This window comes from Ovis aries, chromosome 21 (genome assembly GCF_016772045.2).
Source record: "Ovis aries strain OAR_USU_Benz2616 breed Rambouillet chromosome 21, ARS-UI_Ramb_v3.0, whole genome shotgun sequence".
NCBI classification, from domain to species: domain Eukaryota; kingdom Metazoa; phylum Chordata; class Mammalia; order Artiodactyla; family Bovidae; genus Ovis; species Ovis aries.
This window is the reverse complement of record NC_056074.1, coordinates 25,331,753-25,355,185: the sequence shown is the minus strand read 5'-3', so window position 1 is coordinate 25,355,185 and position 23,433 is coordinate 25,331,753. Positions and strand designations below refer to the sequence as shown.

Genomic DNA, 23,433 nt, shown 5'->3' with positions numbered 1-23,433 from the left:
GCTTATGAAAACGTACATACAGTCAGCCCTCAGTATCAACCAGTTACACATCCCAGGATTCCAACAGCTGTGGATACAGGACATAGAGGGCTGACAGACTTCATTGTACCAAGTCATTTTATTTAAGGATGCTGAGCATTGGTGCAGCAGCCCCTGAAGATACTTAGAAATAACCATATATGAGACTTTCTGGTGTTCCTGAGTGAGAGATCTTGAACTCATTTTCTTCTTCTTTTTTTTTTTTAAATTTTTATTTTTCCTTAATTTTACTTTACAATACTGTATTTGTTTTGCCAAACATTGACATGAATCCACCACGGGTGTACATGCGTTCCCAAACATGAACCCCCCTCCAACCTCCCTCCCCATAACATCTCTCAGGGTCATCACCGTGCATTTTCTTTCTAATTGTTTGTCTCTTCATTTCTAATGTTTTCTAGGATTCCTACAATTATGGCATGGTTTGAAGAATATGAAGTTGGAGAAAATAGGGGTCCCTATAGAGCCTTTCCGCTCTCATGTTGTCCAAGTACCCTGGAGGTAACTACAAGTGTGTTTTATTTATGAGGCCAGAGTTGAATTTTGCTCCAGGAATAAAAAGTCCCTTATCATCTCTGCAATCCCAAAATACTCCCCATGAAATGAAAGCATGAGGTCACCTTATCTCAAATCCAGATAGTGTGGGATGATAGAGCCCTTCCAATTACTGAATGACAAATCAGGTTCCACATTTGAGAATTATATGGAGTTACAATATCACTTTTCAAAATTAAAAATATAATGGAATAATATACATGAGATATTAGATTGGCTAAAAAGTTTGTCAGGGTATTCTGTAAGATGTTGTGGAAAACCCAAACAAACTATTTGCCAACTCAATATTTTCCAAATATTCTGTTGCTATACAAATGTACATTTTCATTAGGCATATGGAATTTGTCATAATTTTTCACTGAACTTGCGGTCTTAGGACAGTTATTCATAGTTCTGGTTACACATAAATATCACCTGATGAGATTTAAAAATAATGATGTCAGGTTTCTACTTACATTAATTCTAATTTACTGGGATTTTCTGGTTATTGAGTGTTATGTTTCTGAAAGGCAATGGCAAAGTATGTTCAAACTACTGCACAATTGCACTCATCTCACACACTAGCAAAGTAATGCTCCAAATTTTCCAAGCCAAGCTTCAACAGTATGTGAACCATGAAATTCCAGATGTCCAAGCTGGATTTCGAAAAGGCAGAGGAACCAGAGATCAAATTGCCAACATCCATTGGATCATTGAAAAATCAAGAGACTTCCAGAAAAACATCTACTTTTGCTTTATTGACTATACCAAAGCTTTTGACTGAGTCTATCACAACAAACTGTGGAAAATTCTTCAAGAGATGGGAATACCAGACCCTCTGACCTGCCTCCCAGGAAATCTGTGTGCAGGTCAAGAAGAAACAGTTAGAAACAGATGTGGAAAAACAGACTGGTTCCAAATCAGGAAAGGAGTACGTCAAGGCTGGGTATTGAAACCCTGCTTATTTAACTTATATGCAGAGTATAACATGAGAAATGCCAGGTTGGATGAAGCACAAGCTGGAATTAAGATTGCCAGGAGAAATATCAATCACCTCAGATATGCAGATGACACCGCCCTTATGGCAGAAAGCAAAGAACTAAAGAGCCTCTTGATGAAAGTGAAAGAAGAGAGTGAAAAGCTGGCTTAAAACTCAACATTCCGAAAACTAAGATCATGGCATCCCCGTCCCATCACTTCATGGCAAATAGATGTGGAAACAATGGTAACAGGACAGACTTTAGATTTTTGGGCTCCAGAATGACTGCAGATGGTGACTGCAGCCATGAAATTAAAATACATTCCTTGGAAGAAAAGCTATGACCAATCTAGACAGCATACTAAAAAGCAGAGACATTATTTACCAACAAAGGTCCATCTAGTCAAAGCTACAGTTTTTCTAGTAGTCATGTATGGACCTGAGAGTTGGACTATAGAGAAATTTGAGTGCCAAAGAATTGATGCTTTTGAACTGTAGTGTTGGAGAAGACTCTTGAGAGTCCCTTGGATGGCAAGGAGATCCAACCAGTCCATCCTAAAAGAAATCAGTCCTGAATATTCATTGGAAGGACAGATGCTGAAGCTGAAACTCCAATACTTTGGCCACCTGAGAAGAACTGACTCATTTGAAAAGATCCTGATGCTGAGAGGGATTGGGGGCAGGAGGAGAAAGGGACAACAGAGGATGAGATGGTTGGATGGCATCACCAACTCAATGGACATGAGTTTGAGCAAGCCCTGGGAGTTGGTGATGAACAGGAAAGCCTGATGTGCTGTGGTCCATGGGATCACAAAGAGTCAGACACAACTGAGGGACTGAACTGAACTGATGTTCCAGGACAGGTGGCGAAATTCAACTAAAGTCAGTAAAGTATTTTATTTTTAAGTTTTGTGCTTATTGTAACCAGAATGCCTTCGTAGCTTGAAATTTTGGCATGGAAAGCAGTTTATACTGCATTAAATAAAGCTCCTGAGGAAGAGTTTGAGACTGCTCTCACTGTGTTGAAAGGACTCAGGAAAAATTCAGGTTGGACCAGGCTTAGAAGTAGGTGGAAGTAGAAACAGAATACAGTACAACTTACAGATCAAGAGCAACCTTATTTGAATGGGGGTGTGTACATCTTCTCTTATCCTTTTCTTTGCTTATCCTTAAATCTTGGGGTCCCTATTTGTTAGATGATCTTGGTCCCCTTTTCTCCTCACATCAAGTATATCCTCTAGAATATTCACTGTCTCTCCTGTTGCTTCATCATCTTTTTGTTTCTATGTTGTTGATTTCTAGATTACTACCTACTGTTTGCCCATCTTGAGAGTCAATCTAATTAGTACGGAGAAGATTCTTAGCTGATGTTAATAATATGTAGATGCCTAAGACTTCCTGGGAGGAATCTTGGTATATCTAAGTCAAAATGGCAGTTTAAAGTTTGCCTTAAGCAAGTCCTGCCAACAGTGATAATTTTGTTTCTTCTTTTCCAATTTGAATTCTTTTAATTTTTTTCTTTTCTGACTACTGCAGTTAGGGCTTTCAAAACTGTGTTGAATAAAAGTCACTCTTTTGACTAAAAACTATTTTGAATAAAAGAGTGGACATCTTTGTCTTGTTCCTGATATTAGAGGTAAAGCTTTCAGCTTTTCACCATCAAGTATGATGTGATCTGTGGGTTTGTCATATATGGCCTTTATTATGCTGAAATACATTCTCAACATAAAGAATGGATGATGAACTTTGTCAACAGCTACATTTTATTCTGTTGATGTGAGAAGGAGATTTTTATTTCAATTTGTTAATATGGTATATCACATTGATTGCTTTGTGAGTACTGAACCATCCTTGATTCTTACTTGATCATGTTGTATGATCCTTTTAATGCATTGTTGGATTTAGTTTGCTGGTATTTTGTTAAGTTTTGTATCTATGTTCATCAGTGATATTGACTTGTAATTTTCTTTTTTGTGGTATCTTTGTTTGCTTTTAATATCAGGGTGAAGGTGAACACATAGAATGAGTCTCTTTTTTTCTCTCGATGAATCTGGCTAATGTTTTATCAATTTTGATTACCTTTTCAAAGAACCAGTTTTTCATTTCACTAATCTTTTCTATTGTTTTTAGTCTCAATTTATTTATGCTCAGTTTGCAGATAACATTATACTATACTTAGAAAATCCTGAAAATGCTACCAAAAAAAGCTATTGGAGCTCTTGAATGAATTCATTAAGGTTTCAGGATGCAAAATTGATATATAGAAGTTTGTTGCATTTCTATGCGCCACCAACAAAAGATCAGAAAGAGAAAGTAAGGAAACAATCCCATTTACCATCACATCAAAAAGAGTAAAATACCTAGGAATAAGTCTGCCTAAGGAGGCAAAAGACCTGTAAGACATTGATGAAAAAAGCTTAAGACAAAAATGGAAAGATATGCCATATTCTTGTGTTGGAAGAATCAGTATTGTCAAAATGACCATACTACTCAAGGCTATCTACAGACTCAAGGCAAACTCTATCAAACTGCCAGTGGCACTTTTCATAAAACTAGAACAGGAATTTAAAAATTTTTATGGAAACCCAAAGGCCCCAACTATCCAAAACAATTCTGAGAAAGAAGAATGGAGCTGGAGAAGTCACACTCTCTGATTTCAGACTATACTACAAAGTAATCAAAACAGCATGGTACTGGCACACAAAGAGACAGAGATCAGTGGAACAAAATAAACAAAATAGAAAGCTCAGAAATACACCAGTGCACTAATGGTCAGTTAAATCATGTCAAAGGATGCAAAACTATACAATGGAGTTTTAAAAGATAGATTCTCCAACAATTGGTGCTGGGAAAACTGGACAGCTAAATGTGAAAAATGAAATTGGAACACTATCTCCATACACAACATAAACTCAAAATGGATTAAAGATCTAGATGTAAGACTGAATACTATAAAACTCCTAGAGGAAGGCAGAACACTCTTTGACCTAAGTCACAGCAATATATTTTTAGATCTTTCCCTCAGAGTAATGAAAACAAAAGGAAAAATGAATAAATGGGACCTAATTAAATTTAAACATTTTGGTACAAGAAAAGAAATAAATAAGATGAAAAGATAAACTACAGAACAAGAGAAAAAGATGCAAATGAAGCAACCAACAAAGGCTTAATTTCCAAAATATATGACTATATATAAAATTATATACCTCAATATTGAAACAAACAAATAAACCAATTAAAAAAATGGGCAGAAGATCTAAATAATCAGTTTTCTAGAGGAGACATACAGATGGCCAGCTAGCACATAAAAGATGCTCAACATTGCTAATCATTAGAGAATTGCAAGTCAAAACTACAAAGAGGTATCACCTCATACCCATCAGAATGGCCATTATCAAAAAGTCTGTAAATAATACACACTGGAGAAATGGGAACCATGCTACACTGTTGGTGGAGTGTAGATTGGTACAGCTACTATGGAGAACAGTATGGAGGTTCTGTAAAAACTGAAAACAAAGCCACCATATGGCCTGCAATTCCACTCCTAGGCATATATGTGCAGGAAAATATAATTTAAAGAATACATGTAACCCAATATTTATAGCAGCAGTATTTATAATGGCCAAGACATGGAAGTGAAAGTGAAGTTGCTCAGTCATGTCTGACTCTTTGAGACCCCATGGACTGCAGCCCGGCAGGCTCCTCTGTCCATGGGATTTTCCAGGCAAGAATACTGGAATGGGCTGCCATTTCCTTCTCCAGGGTCTCCCTCATTGTAGGCAGATGCTTTTACCATCTGAGTGACTAGGAAAGTCCATGTGTAACAAGAGAGAATATAATTCATACATGGGTAAGGAACATATTGGGTTGATGTTCACTGGAGTATAAACTTTGTGAAAATAAAGACATTGTCATTGTATTATTCATTATAATGAATGACCAGGGAAATTCATTCATTTCTAATGAATGAATTTAAAGCTTGGACAAGGTATCTATCATGAGAAGACAGTTGAAATAGAAACCAGGTAATCTGGATCTAGAGCTGGCTTTGTTGTGGAAAAAAAAGTTAATGTATGGACTTCCACTTCCCCCCACAAACGGTGAACTCATTCAAGAACGGTATTTACACTATAAACAACTAGAAGATCAGACAAGATATATGAAACAGCTATTTTCAAACACTTGAACACAGGCAGCACCAAAATGATTCCTTAGAGGAGGGAAAAATACATCATGAGCCCAGTGACTACATCAGCTTACCTGTAGAAAGTGCTTGTAGGAATTTTCCATGCTACCCTCCAGTTGGACAAACTGAGAAAGAATAAATATTGTAACATCTAAAACAACATCTAAGTAATAGTAAAAGGAAGAGCTATAGCTAATAATCCAATAGTGGAGATAAAATATAACCATCAAAACACTCAACTAGTACAGAAGAGTCAAAGAAAAAATGTCATAAAGGGCAATTGGTAGAAGTAGAAAACCAGTAGCAAGATGGTAGACCTAATCTCAACCACATTGATGACTGAATTAAATGGAAAGATCTTCAATGTTCTAATTAAAATGCAAATTTTTGTTAGACTAGATAAAAGTATTACCCAATTAAACCCTTTACCAAGAAATCCACTTTAAATATAGATGAACATAGTTGCACAGTCATGTCTGACTTTTTGTGATCCCATGGACTATAGCCTGCCAGCCTCCTCTGTCCATGGAATTCTCCAGGCAAGAGTACTGGAGTGGGTTGCCATTTCCTTCTCCAGGGGATCTTTCTGACCCAGGGATTGAACCTGGGTCTCCTGTATTGCAGGCAGATTCTTTCCTAATTGAGCTACTAGGGAAGCCATGCCAATAGTTAAAACTTTAAGTATGGAAGAAGTATACAATGCAAATATCAATCAAAAGAAAGCCAGACTGACTACATCAGCATTAATAAAAGCAGACCTCAAAGCAAGAAATATTACTAGCAATAACAAGGGGCATTTCATAATGATAAGGCAATTCATTAAGGTGACATAAAACTCACAAAGAATTTTACCTATTAACAGTGTTTCAAAACACATGAACCCAAATGACAGAACTGAAAGGAGAGCATAAAAGTCCACCGTTGGTTCAAGACTGCAATACTCTTTTTTTTTTAAATTAGTTGATAGAACTAGTAGAAAAGTAAGTAACAACACAGAAACTCACAAATTGACATTTTTTGGAGCACTGCACCCAGAATACACAATCTTTCAGGTATACAGGGAGCACTTTTCAGGACAGAGCCTATTCTGAGTAATCAAACCACGTGCATGTGTGTGCTCAGTCATGTCTGACTCTTTGTGACCCCATGGACTGTAGCCCATCAGGCTCCTCTGTCTATGGGATTCTCCAGGCAAGAATACTGGACTGAGTTGCCATTTCCTTCTTGAGGGGATGTTCCCGACCCATGGATCAAATCCTAGTCTCTTGCTCTGGCATTTAGATTCTTTACTTCTGAGCTGCCTGGGAAGCCTTAAGACAAACCACAGTACCTTATAAAAGTTGAAATCATATATGGTATGAACATTTATCAAAACAAACTACAAATAATTTATGGTGAGATATCTAGAAAATTATCATATACTTGAAAATTAAACATGGGTCAAAGAAGAAATCACAAATTAAATTAGAAAACAACATTTTGAACTCAATGAACAAGAAGATAAATCAATAAAAAATTTTGGAATGCTGCTAAAACAATTCTAATAGTGGAACTTGTCATTAAGTGACACTTTAGAACAGAAGAAAATTCTAAAATCATTAATCTAGGTTTCCACCCTAATAAACTACAAAATAATCAGAATTAAGGAAAAAATACAGATAAACATACAAATCAAGGAAGTAGGTAAACAGTAGAAAGAAATCAATGAAATGAAAGACAGTCTGAAAATATCAGTAAAGGAAAAATGTCTAGCCAAAGGGAGAGCAAGAGAGAGAAGAGAGAGGGGAGAGTCATAAACAAAATACAAAAAGCAGATCCGAGATGAGTCATCTCACCTCATCTTCAGATGAGGCATCTGAGGACAGGGACTTGGGATAGAGGGGACTCAGCACAAGAGAGCTGCAAAGGGAGCTCTAGGAGAGTAAGTCCAGAAAGAACAGAGCGTGGAGGCCTTCAGTAGAGAAATGAAGTTGGTGGATTGTCTCAAATATTTGGATGTTTGGAAAATAATAGTAATGAGTACTTAGATTCTATGGAGCATGTGAAAATATAAAGGAGAGATACTTATTATTGGGCAATTATTACGATTCCAGAAAACTTACAAGTAGTACAAATAAGGAAACACAATCCAAAGTAAATATTTGTCTCTGCAGTGATGATTCTCTGCAGAATTAAGTATGATAAGGAAGTCTGCATTATTATAGTTCTAATCCGGTGAAGTACTGAGAACCAAAAATTATAAGTGTTTTGGGAGAATAGGGAGGGGTACTGAGGTGGAGGAGTGTTAGATAATTCTACATCTACATTAAGTGGAGGTAATGCATTCAAGAAATATTTTTTAATCACCATTATGACTTAGGGGCTTCCCAGGTGGTGCTAGTGATAAGTAACTTGTTTGCCAATGCAGGAGATGTAGTAAGAGATGTGGGTTTGATCTCTGAGTTGGAAAGATCCCCTGGAGGAGGACGTGGCAACCCATTCCAGTATTCTTACCTGGAGATCCCATGACAGGGGAGCCTGGCAAGCTACAGTCCATAGGGTAGCAAAGAATTGGATACAACTAAAGTGACTTGGTATGCATTATGACTTAGACCCTATTTCAGGCCATGAATAATGTTCTAAAATAATAAAATCCTCAAAGTGTATGATAAGCATATAATGGGGAAAGACAGAAGTGAATACCAGAGGAAACATACTTGAAAGTGGTTTCCTCTGGATAGTAGAGTGGACGTGGGGCTGCTTGGGGAAGGTAACCATTAATTTTCTTGACTACTCTTTTAGTAGCATTTGAATTTTAAACTATGTGATGCATTACTTTTTAAAAATTGATTGAAATACTGTCTTTCCTTATGGTTTTTACTGGTGGAATTAATATATTATGGACTGTATTTTTATATAAGAGGCATAATTGTGTTAAAATATTATATTTGACATTTAGTGTGGTAGTAGCTGTAGACTCATAAGTCACGCACAGCGAGGTTAAATTCCAACCTTGACTTTCACTATGTGATCTGAAGCAAATTATGTAAACATTTTACTTTCAAGTATTCTTTTTTTGAATACTCAAAAGGGTCATTTATTTCTCTCTGAACAATAAAACAATAATACAGATTGTGTCAGGTACAATTTGAATTCTTACAACAAACTGTGAGGGCCAATTACAGAATAGAGAAGGAAAGGAAGAAACTTTCTGGAGCATTTGAAAGTAAAACTCACGGAAGGACAGAGATAATGCACTTATCTTACAAGGAAGCATCAACTTTCATGAGCACTGAACTTAGTTAATGAACTTCTAGAATTGGGTCCTGCTGGACTTCAGTGGAACTGAGGTACCATTCATTGTTTTGAAATACATTTTTATTGGAGTATAGCTGCTTTACAGTGTTGTTAGTTTCTGCTGTAGAACAAAGTGAATCAGTTATTTGTATACCTATATTCACTCTTTTTAAGATTTCCTTCCCATTTATGTCACCACAGACTGTTGAGTAGAGTTCCCTGGGCTAAACACTAGGTTCTCATTAAGTGAGAAGGGAAGGGCTTCTTATTCCAGTATTCTTGCCTGGAGAATTCCATGGCCAGAGGAGCCTGGTGGGCTACAGTCCATGGGGTTGCAAAGAGTTGGAAACAACTGAGTGACTAACACACACTGTATTAGTTCCAGGTTGATGTGCAGAAGTTTTAAGGCTTCCCCCAGGGTCCCAAAACTTACCAGTGGTGACTTGAAATTTGAACCTAATTCTGCTGTTTTTAAATCTGTATGCTCTTTCCTCTCCCTTGGTCTGTAGGCTTATAAATCCACACAATTACAGGGCTGCGGCAATGCTGCAGCTGCACAGTGTTAAGGTTTAGTCTTCGTTTCTTAATATGAGGAGAACATAGAAAAAACAAGGGAGAGAGATGCTGCATAATATTAAATACTCTCCAGGACAGGCTTCAGAAAACTTAGTCAAATCCAGCTCACTGCCTGTTTTTGTGATAAAGTTTCACTGGAGCAAAGCCATGTTCATTCCTTTATGCTTCGTTGATGCTGCTTTCGTGGTAGAATGACAGAGCTGAGTAGTGGCCACAGAGATCCTAAGGACTGCAGAGCCTGAAATATTTACTGTCTCATCCTTCCTGGAAACACTTGCAAACCCCTGCTCTAGGAAACAGAACTCAAGTTGCACAATTCACCCAAGAACCCAGAACCCAGGAGTTGTGACCATCTGTTTGTTTTGATTTCCAGCTGTCTTGCTCTAACTTATGTCCTTGTGGCACTTCATATTTTAAGTAAACTTAATTTAGTACATTAAGGCCAAGGAGGGATCTTATTGCTGTATTTCCAGAATTTTTTTTTAATTAGAAAAGCAATATATCTGTACTATAGAAAAGTAAGCATACAGATAAGAAAAATCAGCTCATTTACTCTAATGACTGAAAATCTAAAATTGCTATGTATGTTCCACTAGATATTTTTCTATGCATATATGCATTAACATATATGTGCATTAATATATATTTCTTTTTTTAGTAAAAATGAGCCTACTATGCATGTTGGTTTGTAGCCTGGTTTGTTTTGCAGCATTAAAAGACACTGACTCACTTGCTCAGCAACAGCAATAATATTACTTGTGTTCATTTTGATATTGAAGATAAGATAACCTGCATTATCTTAAACTTTATAACTTAAATTACTGACAGTGAGGTAGTAAACTTCTTAGTAACTAGTAAGAGTTACAATTTTGAATTGTATTTCAATTTTTAAAAGAAAAGAGATAAACAAATTTTATCTAGAGAGTGACAGTAGATTTAAAAGATATCTTACATATCCCCTCAAATTGGAAGTCCTCTAAAATGGTAACAGAAAATCCACAAAAATGTATCATTACCAGCAATCAGAGTTCCCTATAAAACAGAATATTGTTACAAAGCAGAGATTTTGTTTCCTGCCTCTTGATGTGAACATCTTTTCTAATGAATAAAAAATAAGAATTTAAATTTTATTCCTGTAGTCTTCTAGCTAATTTATAAATGACTGCAGAATTTCTAGTTAGTTGCTAAAAATCTTACCACTAGTTTTATCACCCCAGGAGAAGCTCAAAATTGCTACTAATGACAACAAATAGAGTTATGAAGACAAATATATTTCCTTTGCTAGTGGGGAAAAAGCACTGAGACAAGGGGGACATATGATTGAGAAATAGTATATAAAAAGGTCGGTAGTAGAAATGGGAATTCATGGATGATATCTTGTTCTTATCGTATACACAATTGCCTTAAAGCTATAATTGAATACATGTGTTGAGGAAAACTGGAACACTGTTACCTGAAATTCTTAGGAGGTACTTTGTTTTCAGCGATCAAGAAATAAAAATCAGAAAATAGAAAACTGAAATTTTTACACCTATTTCCAGTCAAAGGGATCAACAAAGGCACACAGATGGGTCACTGAAATTGGGAGCACTGAGTATGTTTATACAGGTAGACTCTCCTGGAATGCAGTTGCTCCAGAGACTGGGTCCTTGTTGAATGAGCAATTAGTCTGGGTTTCCATTTGCACTATGAAAGATGTTTTACATCCCAGGTGTGTTAATTTTTCTTCTAATGGGAGAGTTACCTGTAGCCTGGTAAGTTTGGTGCTTAATGTCAACACTAAGACACTTTTAGCTTCATCATCATTACCATCACCACTTCAGTCATTACCATCCTCATCACCTTCACCAACATCATTGCCTCTGCCATCAGTCCCTACCATCCTGGTTAATATTCAAAATTAGTTTTCATCTTTATATATAATGAACTATATTTATAGTCTTTATTATGCAATGATTTTATTTTATATCTTTTTGGGGACATTTCTCTATAAACAAATTCACTGAACTTAGTAAAAATGAAACTTTATTAAAATTTTTTAAAATATAAATTTATTTATTTTAATTGGAGGCTAATTACTTTACAATATTTTAGTGGTAAATGAAACTTCAAAAATTGTAGTTAATTGCCTTTTTTCATTGAACTAGAAAATACATTTTTATGTTTTGGTAATTAACCTTGCTAAGTTTTTCTGTTTTTTAATTTTTTCCGTTTCATTGAGATATGAATGACAAAGATTATATACATTTGAGTACATGTGAGTTTTTAGGTGTACAGCGTGATGATTTGACATACATATATATTGTGAAATGATTACCACAATCAAGTCAATGAACGTGTCCATTATCTCACATAGTTACCTTTTTTTGTGCTGAGGGCACTTAAAATCTATTTTATTAGCAAATTTTAAGTGTGCAATTCAATATTATTAACTGTAGGCACTAAGGTCTACATATGACCTGCAGAACTTATTCCTCTTATAATTGAAAATTTGTACCTTCATTTTCCCCAAGCCCAACCCCTGGCAATGACCCTTCTTAGATTTAAAGGTAAAAAACAATACTTAATGCTACGCATGTCTGTTTAGTAAAATTTGTCCATTGTAACAAGATCCCCTGAGTTTTTATCAGTTAATAGTAGTTTGTCTGCAGCCTTTATATTTTAAATCAGATTGGCTATATCAAAATTAATCATCCTTCATTCATGTTTAATTTTTTTAGTATCTAAAATGTATTACTCCGTTTTCTTCTTCTGTAAAGCATATTGTGAAAATGTCTGATGACATTATAGCCTGCTGGACAGGAGATGCTGAAAGCCACTGATATGAGATAAAGATGATTTTTGATGCAGAGGCAAGGAAGGAACTCATCAAGGAGGGCATATTCCCTAGAGCAACTCTGCAAGGGACCGAACTTTTGGCAGTAGAAATACCAGCATCCTTGTCAGCAGAGGAGAGGTAAAAGGGTGATGTCTTTGGGGAATGAAGATAAGTTTCTATCAGCATAAAATAGATTGTTTTATCTATGAGGCATTTTATGTAGTTTTTTTGGGTGACCATGGATAAAAACTAAAACCTTACTATATGCTACTTACAGAACACTCATTTCTGCTCTAAAGACACACATAGGCTCAAAGTGAAAGGGTGGAAGTAGATGCTCAAGCAAGTGGAAGCCAAAAGAAAGCAGGGATAGTCACACATATATCAGACAAAATGGAGTTCAACCAAAAATGATAACAAGAGACAGAAAGGTCATTACATAATGATAGAGGGGTTATTACATCAAGAAGATATAATAACCATTAATATATATTCACTCAACATCAAAGCACCTACAATTTTTAGGCAAATACTCATTCTAAAGGAGATCAGTCCTGGGTGTTCTTTGGAAGGACTGATGCTGAAGCTGAAACTCCAATACTTTGGCCACCTCATGAGAAGAGCTGGCTCATTGGAAAAGACTCTGATGCTGGGAGGGATTGAGGGCAGGAGAAGAAGGGGAAGACAGAGGATGAGATGGCTGGATGGCATCACCAACTCGATGGACATGAGTCTGAGTAAACTCCGGGAGTTGGTGATGGACAGGGAGGCCTGGCGTGCTGCAGTACATGGGGTTGCAAAGAGTCGGACGCGACTGAGCGACAGAACTGAACTGAACTGAACAGACGATACAATAATAGTAAGGGGTTTCAACGCTTCCTTGGGAGCAATGAATAGGTTTTCCCGACATAAAATCAACATGAAAACATGTTGATTGGAATGGAACTGTTCTTTGAGCCAAATGATCTTGATGTATACAGAACATTCAATCCAACAGCAGCATAATACACATTCTTCTCAAGTACACCTGGAACATTCTCCAGAATATATCATATGATATGACACCAAACAAATCTTAGCAAAATTAACACTGAAATTATACAAACTATCTTTTATGAACGCAGTGGTATAAAACTAGAAATTAATAACAAGAGGAAAGTTAGAAAATCTAAAATATGTGGAAACTAAACAACATACTTCTGAGCAACTATGGGTCAAAGAAAAAAGTCGAAAGAGAAAAATTATCTTGAAACAAATGAAAATGGAAAGCAAAAAAAAACACACAAACAAACAAAAAAGAAAATGGAAAGCAACATATCAAATCCCATGCTGCTGCTTAGTTTTTCAGTTGTGTCTGACTCCTTGTGACCCCCTGGACTGTAGCCTGCCAGGCTACTCTGTCCATGGGATTCTCCAGACAAGAATACTGGAGTGGGTTGCCATTTCCTTCTTCAGGGGATCTTCCCCAGTCAGGGATCGAACCTGGGGCGCCTGCATTGCAGGCAGATTCTTTACTGACTGAGCCACTGGGGGAAGCCTGTGGGACCCTGCAAAAACAACTGTGAGAGGAAAGTTTATAGCAATAAATACATATATTAAGAAATTAGATCCATAAGAAGATGAATGGATAAAGTAGATGTGATATATATAATATATATATATTTGCTTGTTTATATATGCACAGTGGAATATTACTCATAAAAAGAATTAAATGCTACCATAAAAAGAATGAAATGCTACCATTTGCAACAACATGGATGGACCTGGAGTGTATTATGTTTATTGAAATAAGTCAGACAAAGACAGGTACTCTATGTTATCCCTTATGTGTAATCTAAGAAAACAAAACAACTGAATGTATATAACAACACAGAAATAGATTCAAAACATTTCTCTGAAACTGAAACAGACTCACATTCAGAGAACAAACTAGTGGTTACCCATGGGAAGAGGAAAGGGGGAGGGGCAATATAAGAGTAGGAGATTGAGACACAAACTGCCACATATAAAATAAGTCATAGAGATATATTTTACAGCACAGGAAAATATGGCCATTATTTGGTGATAACTTTGAAATAAATATAATCTATAAAATATTGAATCACTATGTTACATATCTGAAACTAATATAATAATGTAAATAAACCATATTTCAATAAAAAAGGAATCAAAAAGATCTCAAATAAACAGCCTAATTGACACTCAAAAGACTAGAAGAACAAATTAAATCCCAAATTAGCAGAGGGACTGTAATGATAAAGATCCATGTGGAAATTAATGAAATAGAGACCAGTGAAAATAATTGAAAGGTTCAGTGAAACTAAGAGCTGGTTCTTTGAAAAAATAAGGAAAACTGATAACTCTTTAGCTAGGTTAATTTAGAAAAAAGAGATCAAACAAATAAATTAGAAAGGAAAGCAAAGACATTATAAATGATACTGTGGAAATACATAGGACCCCAAGAGCATATTATTAGTGTCTGCCCCCAGGTGGCTAAGTGGTAAAGAATCCACCTGCCAGTGCAGGAGACACAGGAGACAAGGGTTCAGACTCTTGGTTGGGAAGGTCCCCTGGAGGAGAAAATGGTAACCCACTCCAGCATTCTTGCCTAGAAGATGCCATGGACAGGGGCGCCTGGCAGGCTACAGTCCGTGGGGTAACGGAAAGTCAAACATGACTGAGAAACAGCACACTTATGCTAATAAACTAGGCGACACAGACGCCGTGGACAAATTCCTAGAAACACACAACACAATAGCATATGCAAATCAGGAAATGAAACATATCACATTAATAGAATGAAAGATAAAAATCACATGCACATCAATGTAGATGCAGAAAAAGCACTTGACAAAACAGAAAATCCTTTCATGATGACACAATAAATTATGTATAGAATGACATAGTAAAGACAGTATATAACAAAATCACAGTTAACACACTCAGAGAAGAATAATTGAAAGATTTCTTTCTAATTTCAGGAACAAGAAAAGGATGCCTACTCTCACCACTCTTATTCAATACAGAACTTAAATCCTAGCTAGAGCAATTGGGTAAGACAAATAAATAAAAGATATTAAAATCAGAAAAGAAGTAAAAGTGTTGTTATTTGCAGATGATATGATTTTGTGTATAGAAAATCCCAAAGTCAACCAACAAGTTTTTGAAACTAATTGACAATTTCAGTAAAGTTTCAGGATATCAGGATATTAAATTAATATACAGAAACAAGTGAATTTTGATACATACTTGAAAAAGAATAAAACTATCCCATTTACAATAGCATCAAAACAATAAAATATATAGGAATAAGCTTAACCTAGGAAGTGAAAGATCTGTATAATGAAAACTACAAGACTCTGTTGAAAGGAATCAAAGAAACAAAAGAAAAGGTATACCACTGCATTCATGGGTTGGAAGAATTAATAGTGTTAAGACATTCATACCACCTATAGTCATCTACCGGAGAAGGCAATGCCACCCCACTCCAGTACTCTTGCCTGGAAAATCCCATGGATGGAGGAGCCTGGTAGGCTGAAGTCCATGGGATCGGGAAGAGTCGGACATGACTGAGCGACTTCACTTTTCACTTTCATGCATTGGAGAAGGAAATGGCAACCCACTCCAGTATTCTTGCCTGGAGAATCCCAGGGACGGGGGAGCCTGGTGGGCTGCCGCCTATGGGGTCGCACAGAGTCGGACACAACTGAAGCGACTTAGCAGTAGCAGTAGCAGCAATAGTCATCTACAGATTGAACAGAAGCCCTGTCAAAATTATAATGGCATTCTTCACATAGATAGAAAAAAATTCTAAAATTTGTATGGAAACACCAAAAGACCTCAAGTAGCCAAAGCAATCTTGAGAAAGAAGAATTTCCTGATTGTTTCCTGATTTCAAAATATACTACAAAGTGATAGTATGTACAGTATGGTTTTGGCATAAAAATAGACATATTGACCAATGCAAGAGAGCCCAGGATTAACCCCTTGCATACAAAGTCAACTAACATTGGCAAGTGAGTCAGGGAGCCAATGGGGACAGGATGGTCTCTTCAAGTAGTGTTACTAGGAAAACTGAATAAATACTGCAAAACAATGACATTGGACCACTCTCTTTCACCTTTCACCTTTCACAAAAATTAATTTTAACTTAAAAAACTTAAAGATAAGACCTGATAACATAAAACTTCTAGAAGAACATAAAGGGAAGAAACTCCTTAACATTGCTCTTGGCAATGATTTTTTTTTTTTGGGCTATGACACTAGAAGTATAAACAACAAAATCAAAAATAATAAAATGGGACTACATTAGACTTAAAAGCTTCTGCATAACAAAGGAAACAATTCCATGACAGGTAGGGATTGGTTTGGGCCCATGCTTGTATAACTCCGATGAACAACCAGAAGTCTGAGAGCTAATGCACACGAATGAGACATATTTGCAGACATTTTATCATGTGTAAATCTTCACTTGCCCTGTGATATTTCATGCATAATATATAATTTGTAAGTTAGAAATAAATAGAAGAAGGAAGACATTTTTCAGAGATTCAGATTTTGGACAGGTGACAGTACTATTCAGTTCAGTTCAGTCGCTCTGTCCTGTCTGACTCTTTGTGACCCCATGATCAGCACGCCAGGCCTCCCTGTCCATCACCAACTCCCGGAGGCCACCCAAACCCATGTCCATTGAGTCGGTGATACCATCCAACAATCTCATCCTCTGTCGTCCCCTTCTCCTCCTAGCCTCAATCTTTCCCATCATCAAGGTCTTTTCAAATGAGTCAGCTCTTCACATGAGGTGGCCAAAGTATTGGAGTTTCAGCTTCAACATCAGTCCTTCCAATGAACACCCAGAACTGATCTCCTTCAGGATGGACTGGTAGGATCTCCTTGCAGTCCAAGGGACTCTCAAGAGTCTTCTCCAACACCACAGTTCAAAAGCATCAATTCTTCAGCTCTCAGCTTTCTCCACAGTCCAACTCTCACATCCATACATGACCACTGGAAAAACCATAGCCTTGACTAGATGGACCTTTGTTGGCAAAGTAATGTCTCTGCTTTTGAATATGCTGTCTAGGTTGGTCATAACTTTTATTCCAAGGAGTAAGCATCTTTTAATTTCATGGCTGCAATCACCATCTGCAGTGATTTTGGAGCCCAGAAAAATAGTCTGATACTGTTTCCACTGTTTCCCCATCTATTTCCCATGAAGTGATGGGACTGGATGCCATGATCTTAGTTTTCTGAATGTTGAGCTTTAAGCCAACTTTTTCACTCTCCTCTTTCGCTTTCATCAAGAGGCTCTTTAGTTCTACTTCATTTTCTGCCATAAGGGTGGTGTCATCTGAATATCTGAGGTGATTGCTATTTCTCCCAGCAATCTTGATTCCAGCTTGTGCTTCATCCAGCTCAGCATTCCTCATGATGTACTCTGCATAGAAGTTAAATAAGCAGGGTGACAATATACAGCCTTGACTTACTCCTTTTCCTATTTGGAACCAGTCTGTTGTTCCATATCCAGTTCTAACTGTTGCTTCCTGACCTGCATACAGGTTTCTCAAGAGGCAGGTCAGGTGGTCTGCTATTCCCATCTCTTTCAGAATTTTCCACAGTTTATTGTGATCCATACAGTCAAAGGCTTTGGCGTAGTCAATAAAGCAGAAATAGATGTTTTCTGGAACTCTCTTGCTTTTTCGATGATCCAGTGGATGTTGGCAATTTGATCTCTGGTTCCCCTGCCTTTCTAAAATCAGCTTGAACACCTAGAAGTTCACGGTTCACGTACTGCCAAGGCCTGGCTAGGAGAATTTTAAGCATTACTTTATTAGCATGTGAGATGAGTGCAATTGTGCGTACAAATAGAAAATCAAAATGGCTTTTTATCTTTTCTTTCTGATTTTACTTTCTGCTTGTACTGAAGCATCAGGTAACATAGCTTCAGAGGAGCACTGCTTAAGATACATTTGGGAATCAGGTTGCCATGGCAACTGTCTCTGAAATAACAAATCCCCCTAGAGTGTTCTGAGAAACTCCCCTCACCCCATATCTTCTTTGCACTTGGATCTCAAGGAGAGCCTATTTTAATTTCATTTTAATGAATTATCTTTCTTCATTTTCAACTTTTGTGTAGTGGGATTGAGATTCATTAGGGTTAGTCTGGGACATGGAAAATTCTAAGTGCATATCAGGAAGATAAAGCACCATCATCGCTGAATCTTAGCTAAGGGTGAGCAAGTCCTCACTGATGTATGGGCACAAACCCATAACCACACACGGCCTGGGTGCAGTGCTTTTAGTTAGACTTGCCTAGAGGAAGACTTCTGCCTCTGTGCTTTGTTTTCATAACTTTTGTAAGAGGACTTCTGTCATTATCCTAGAACCAAAACTTCTCTAAGCCACTGCACACCAAACCTCAAGTTTCCCCATATCAAGATTTACTTCTTGGCTATAAAACCTGTTATCCTTAGTATATAGAAGCTCCCAGTAAGAGATGCAGAGCACAACTTGCCTCTTTAGTCTCTATTTGAATGAAATTCCTTCCTGAAAACTGTTTGAGAATGTGTACAATTTACAGTAGACAGGCCTGATGTCTAGAGACAATATGGTTCTGTCAGTAACATACAATAAGCACGATGTCCTTGGCCCCTGTGAAGTTTGGAGTTGGAGAGACCAGAGTTTGAGTTAAGATTCTGGGATTTGAGTTAAGATTAAGATTCTACAAGCTATGTGCCCATTTCACTTTTAAAGTGAAGATTAATAGGTCTAACATTAATAAGTTGTTATGAGGAATTAATGAGATAAAATTATTTGTGTGTTACTTTGGATCCTTCCAATGAGATTTCTGGAACCCAGTCAGTGCCCGATACAAAGTCTTAAGAATTATTTTTCCCACACTGCTTTGCTCTTCTTTGTTCTTAAAAAGATGTATCCTGAATAAAAGAATAGGTCATTAAAAGCCTTGTCAAGCATTATCAGAGATGTAAATAAACATTTCTTATTCCCTGGGGAAGGTGGTCTCTTGGAGCTGTAATCCCGAGGGAGTCTCTTGTAATGAGGTCAACTGAGATCTCTGATCCAGAATAAAAGTCTTCAGTTTCCTCTTATCTGTAGATATAAGGAAAGGATGCTACTTCATCTCTGGAGGCTGGATAGGAGGCTCAGGGAAAAACCACAGTCAGAGACCATGTCCTTCTGCTCAGCAAGAGAAGCAAGATAAACTAGAGGTTTTGATCCTTAAAGTTGAGAAGCAGAAGCAGAAGCATCTGAACTCTGAATTTTCACCTTCTTTTCACCAGGGCATTTGAGTTGCATGAAAGAGGTGGATGAGAGCCAGCAGAAGCACAGAACTATGACTCCAAGCTGAAGGGTGAGTGGGTGTCTGCCTGACCTGGTCTGTCCTATGGCAGAGAGGTTACAAGTTCATGCTCTGATCCAGACCACCTGAGTTCACCTTCTGTTACTACTGGGATTTGTGCAAGTCACGTAAGTCCAGTGTCCTCATCTGTTACATGGAGATAACTATAATGCTACATAGCATTTAGAACAATACCTATCCCATAACTTTGCATTATGACTCCATTATTATTAGTGCGTGTGTTCATGCTCAGTCATGTATGACTCTTTGCAACCCCTGGACTGCAGTCCACCAGGCTCCTCTGTCCATGGAATTTTCCAGGCAAGAATACTGGAATGGATTGCCATTTCCCCCTCCAGGTGATGTTCCTGCCCCAGAGATGGAATCCGTGTCTTCTGTGTCTCCTGCATTGACAGGTGGATTCTTTACCACTGAGTCACCTGGGAAACCATCATTATTATTATCATCACATTTATAGTTTCACAACCATTCCATCCAAAGACCCTGGGCACATGACCTCATCATCTTGCTCTGCTCAGTTTGAGACCCAAGGTGGAAGGTCTAGGCAGGGTCGAATGGCTTCCATGTCTCAAGAGTAACCCTAGAGAAGGGACCCAAGCCTTACATACTTGATCAAGGGCTGTGGAGGGGAGGAAGTGCACAGAAAGGGTACAGGAAAAGGTGGCCAGATGAGTTCATGGACTCTCCTTGGTAGTATCAGCCTTTACTCTGAAAGCAAATTTCACCCACAGACAGTTACTAGGGTGGTTCATGGCACTTGGGGACCATGAAGAGAGAGTAGGTATGAAGAAATGCCATCTTCCTGAAGTTCAAAAATCCCTCAGTTCAAATGCCATTCTCAAGAAGGATTTTTTCCCTCTTTCTCTGAACAACTCTTCTTTTTCCCTCACAGATTCTTCTAGAGGAGAATGGCTGAAGAGAACACCTCTTCTGTGAGAGAGTTCATCCTCACAGGCTTAACAGATCAGCCAGTACTCCAGATGCCCCTCTTCTTCCTGTTTCTGTGTTTCTACATGGCCACTGTAACGGGGAACCTGGGCTTGATAACCTTGATTGGACTGAATTCTCACCTTCATATTCCCATGTACTTTTTCCTCTTCAACCTGTCCTTCATAGATTTTAGTTTCTCTACTGCCATTGTCCCTAAAATGCTGACAAGCTTCATCTCAGAGAAGAACTTCATTTCCTATTCAGGGTGTATGACTCAGCTCTTTTTCTTCTGTTTCTTTGTCTTTTCTGAATCCTTCATCCTGTCGGCAATGGCATACGACCGCTATGTCGCCATCTGTAAGCCACTGGTGTACACGGTCCCCATGTCTCCTCAGGTGTGTTTACTCCTTTTGTTGGGGGTCTATGGGATGGGAGTGTTTGGGGCTACGGCCCATACAGGAAATATAGTATTTTTGACTTTCTGCGGTGACAACCTTGTCAATCACTATATGTGTGACATCATTCCCCTCCTTGAGCTCTCCTGTAACAGCTCTGATGTAAATTTGCTGGTAGTCTTTATTGTTGTGACCATTGGCATTGGTGTGCCCATTGTGACCATTTTTATCTCTTATGGTTTTATTCTTTCTAGCATTTTCCACATAAGCTCCACTGAGGGAAGGTCCAAGGCTTTCAGTACTTGCAGTTCCCACGTACTTGCAGTCTCTCTTTTCTTTGGGTCAGGAGCTTTTACGTACCTCAAACCACCTTCTGTTTTACCTCTTGATCAGGGCAAAGTGTCCTCCTTGTTCTATACCATTGTGGTGCCCATGTTCAATCCATTAATCTATATCTTGAGGAATAAGGATGTCAAATTTGCCCTAAAGAAAACCTTGGACAGAATAATGTTGTCTTGAAGAAATATTAGAAATTGAGAAAAAGGATCCCATATTTTTTTATTGGAATGTTTGTTATTATTGTTGTTGTTATTTGGTGTGGACTTCAAGTTCCAGGGCTTCCATTCTGTCCAATATATAAAGGAGATTTAACTTTTTCCCAAGTGGGTTTATCCTCCCTCACCTTCATTTGCCCTCTTCCTTCTTTATTTTACAAAAATAGTTGCTGTATTATAGAGTATTCAATGTTGAATGGGACTTTGGAATCATTTAATCCAGTGCCAGTGTGTAATACATCACACTTTGGAGACTCAGAAATGTATGTTACCCAAGAGTATAGAACTACCTGGTGCTACAGCTGGGGCTGAAATCTCAGCTTGAGTCCCAACCTAGTTTGTTTTCTTTATGCCATGTTTTCTTGCCTCATGTCTTTTTGGAATATTCTACTTCACATGTTTGTTGACCTAGCACATTTAACTTATGAATATGTTCACAGTAATTTCATGCTACTTCTCACAGGATAATTTTAATATATCACATTTTGAAAGAGAGTAGGAGGTGAAAGATTTTGTTGAGTTGGTCTTGGCAAAACGACAAGATCAGTTCTGATGAATTTTGTAGTGTGTGAGTGGGAAGTATGTTAGATTTCAGACAAATGCAAGATGGGCACCTCTGACTTGGTAAGTGGAGCTCTAGGGACAAAGTTCAGTGAATTAGAACTTCCAGGTGAGAGAAATGTAATTTGATGGGGTATAAAGACATAGGGTGGAGGTATTTCAACACTAATGGGCCAGAATTTGGAGCTTCATTTCAAGGGGTACCTTGGTTGTGTTCTGAGTTAACTGGGAGCTGTACTATCCAATACAATAGCCACTAGCCATATACAGTATCCAGTAATTGAAATGTGATCATCCAAATTGAGATATGGTGTAAGTGTAAAATACACACTGGATCTTAGAATAATTAATGTGAAGACTAATGTAAAATATCTCATAGATTGTCTTTTATATGAATTACATGCTGAACTGACACTTTCGATCTACTATGTTGAATAAAAATACAATTAAAATGAATTTATCTGTTTAGTTTTTTAACATAACTATCTACCAGAAAGTTTAGAATTATACAGGTGGCTTGCATTTTATTTCTTTATTTCTTGTAATATTTCTATTGTCTGGAGGATGGGACAGAGAAGTAGATGGCTGTGGGTACATATTTAGTTATCAGGGCAGCGCCAAGCTACTGCTTTTTAGGAGAGGCAATTGCTATTGAATTTTCAGGCACTGCTGATTGACATCACATTCTAATGATGAGGCAAATGGAAAAGAAATGTTGATTTCAGGATAAATTTACAAAAACACAGTAGTATTGAATGGAAAATGTGTGTGTGTATGTGTGTGTGTATGTGTGTGTGTGTGTGTGCGTGCGCGCACACACATTATGTCACTTCAGTCGTGTCTGGCTCTGCAATCTCATAGACTGTAGCCTGCCAGAGTCCTCTGTCCATGGGATTCTCCAGGCAAGAATACTGGAATGGGTTTCCATTTCCTCCTCCAGGGAATCTTCTGGATCCAGGGATCGAACCCAAATGTCTTAAGTCTCGTGCACTGGCAGGCAAGATCTTTACCACTAGTGCCATCTGGGAAGCCTGGCATATGGGAAAGAGATATTGATCTCAGGATAAACTTATAAATACACAGTGTTATTAATGGAAAGAAAATATAGCTTTATATAAAAAATTCAAAAAAGAAAAAAATTTTGGTTTAAACTCACTAAACTCATTAGTGGTAAAATTTCTTTGAGAATAATGACAAATGAAGTGCT

At 37.6% G+C, this 23,433-nt stretch overlaps 2 protein-coding genes across 4 annotated transcripts in view; one reads left to right on the top strand and one right to left on the bottom strand.

The window, feature by feature from the left end:
* Positions 1–23,365, top strand: part of LOC101105957 (olfactory receptor 8B8-like) — a 95,627-nt gene extending 72,262 nt beyond the window's left edge. For both annotated transcript variants that reach the window (XM_060404240.1, XM_060404241.1), the window contains 2 exons: positions 441–540; positions 19,707–23,365. In XM_060404240.1, the coding sequence (XP_060260223.1) occupies positions 20,695–21,630 (936 nt within the window). In that variant the 5' untranslated portion in view covers positions 441–540; positions 19,707–20,694 and the 3' untranslated portion in view covers positions 21,631–23,365. The remainder of the gene's footprint in view (positions 1–440; positions 541–19,706) is intronic.
* The window catches only part of LOC101115413 (olfactory receptor 8A1-like), a 183,699-nt gene that overhangs the window by 14,995 nt on the left and 145,271 nt on the right, over positions 1–23,433 (bottom strand). The window lies entirely within an intron of this gene.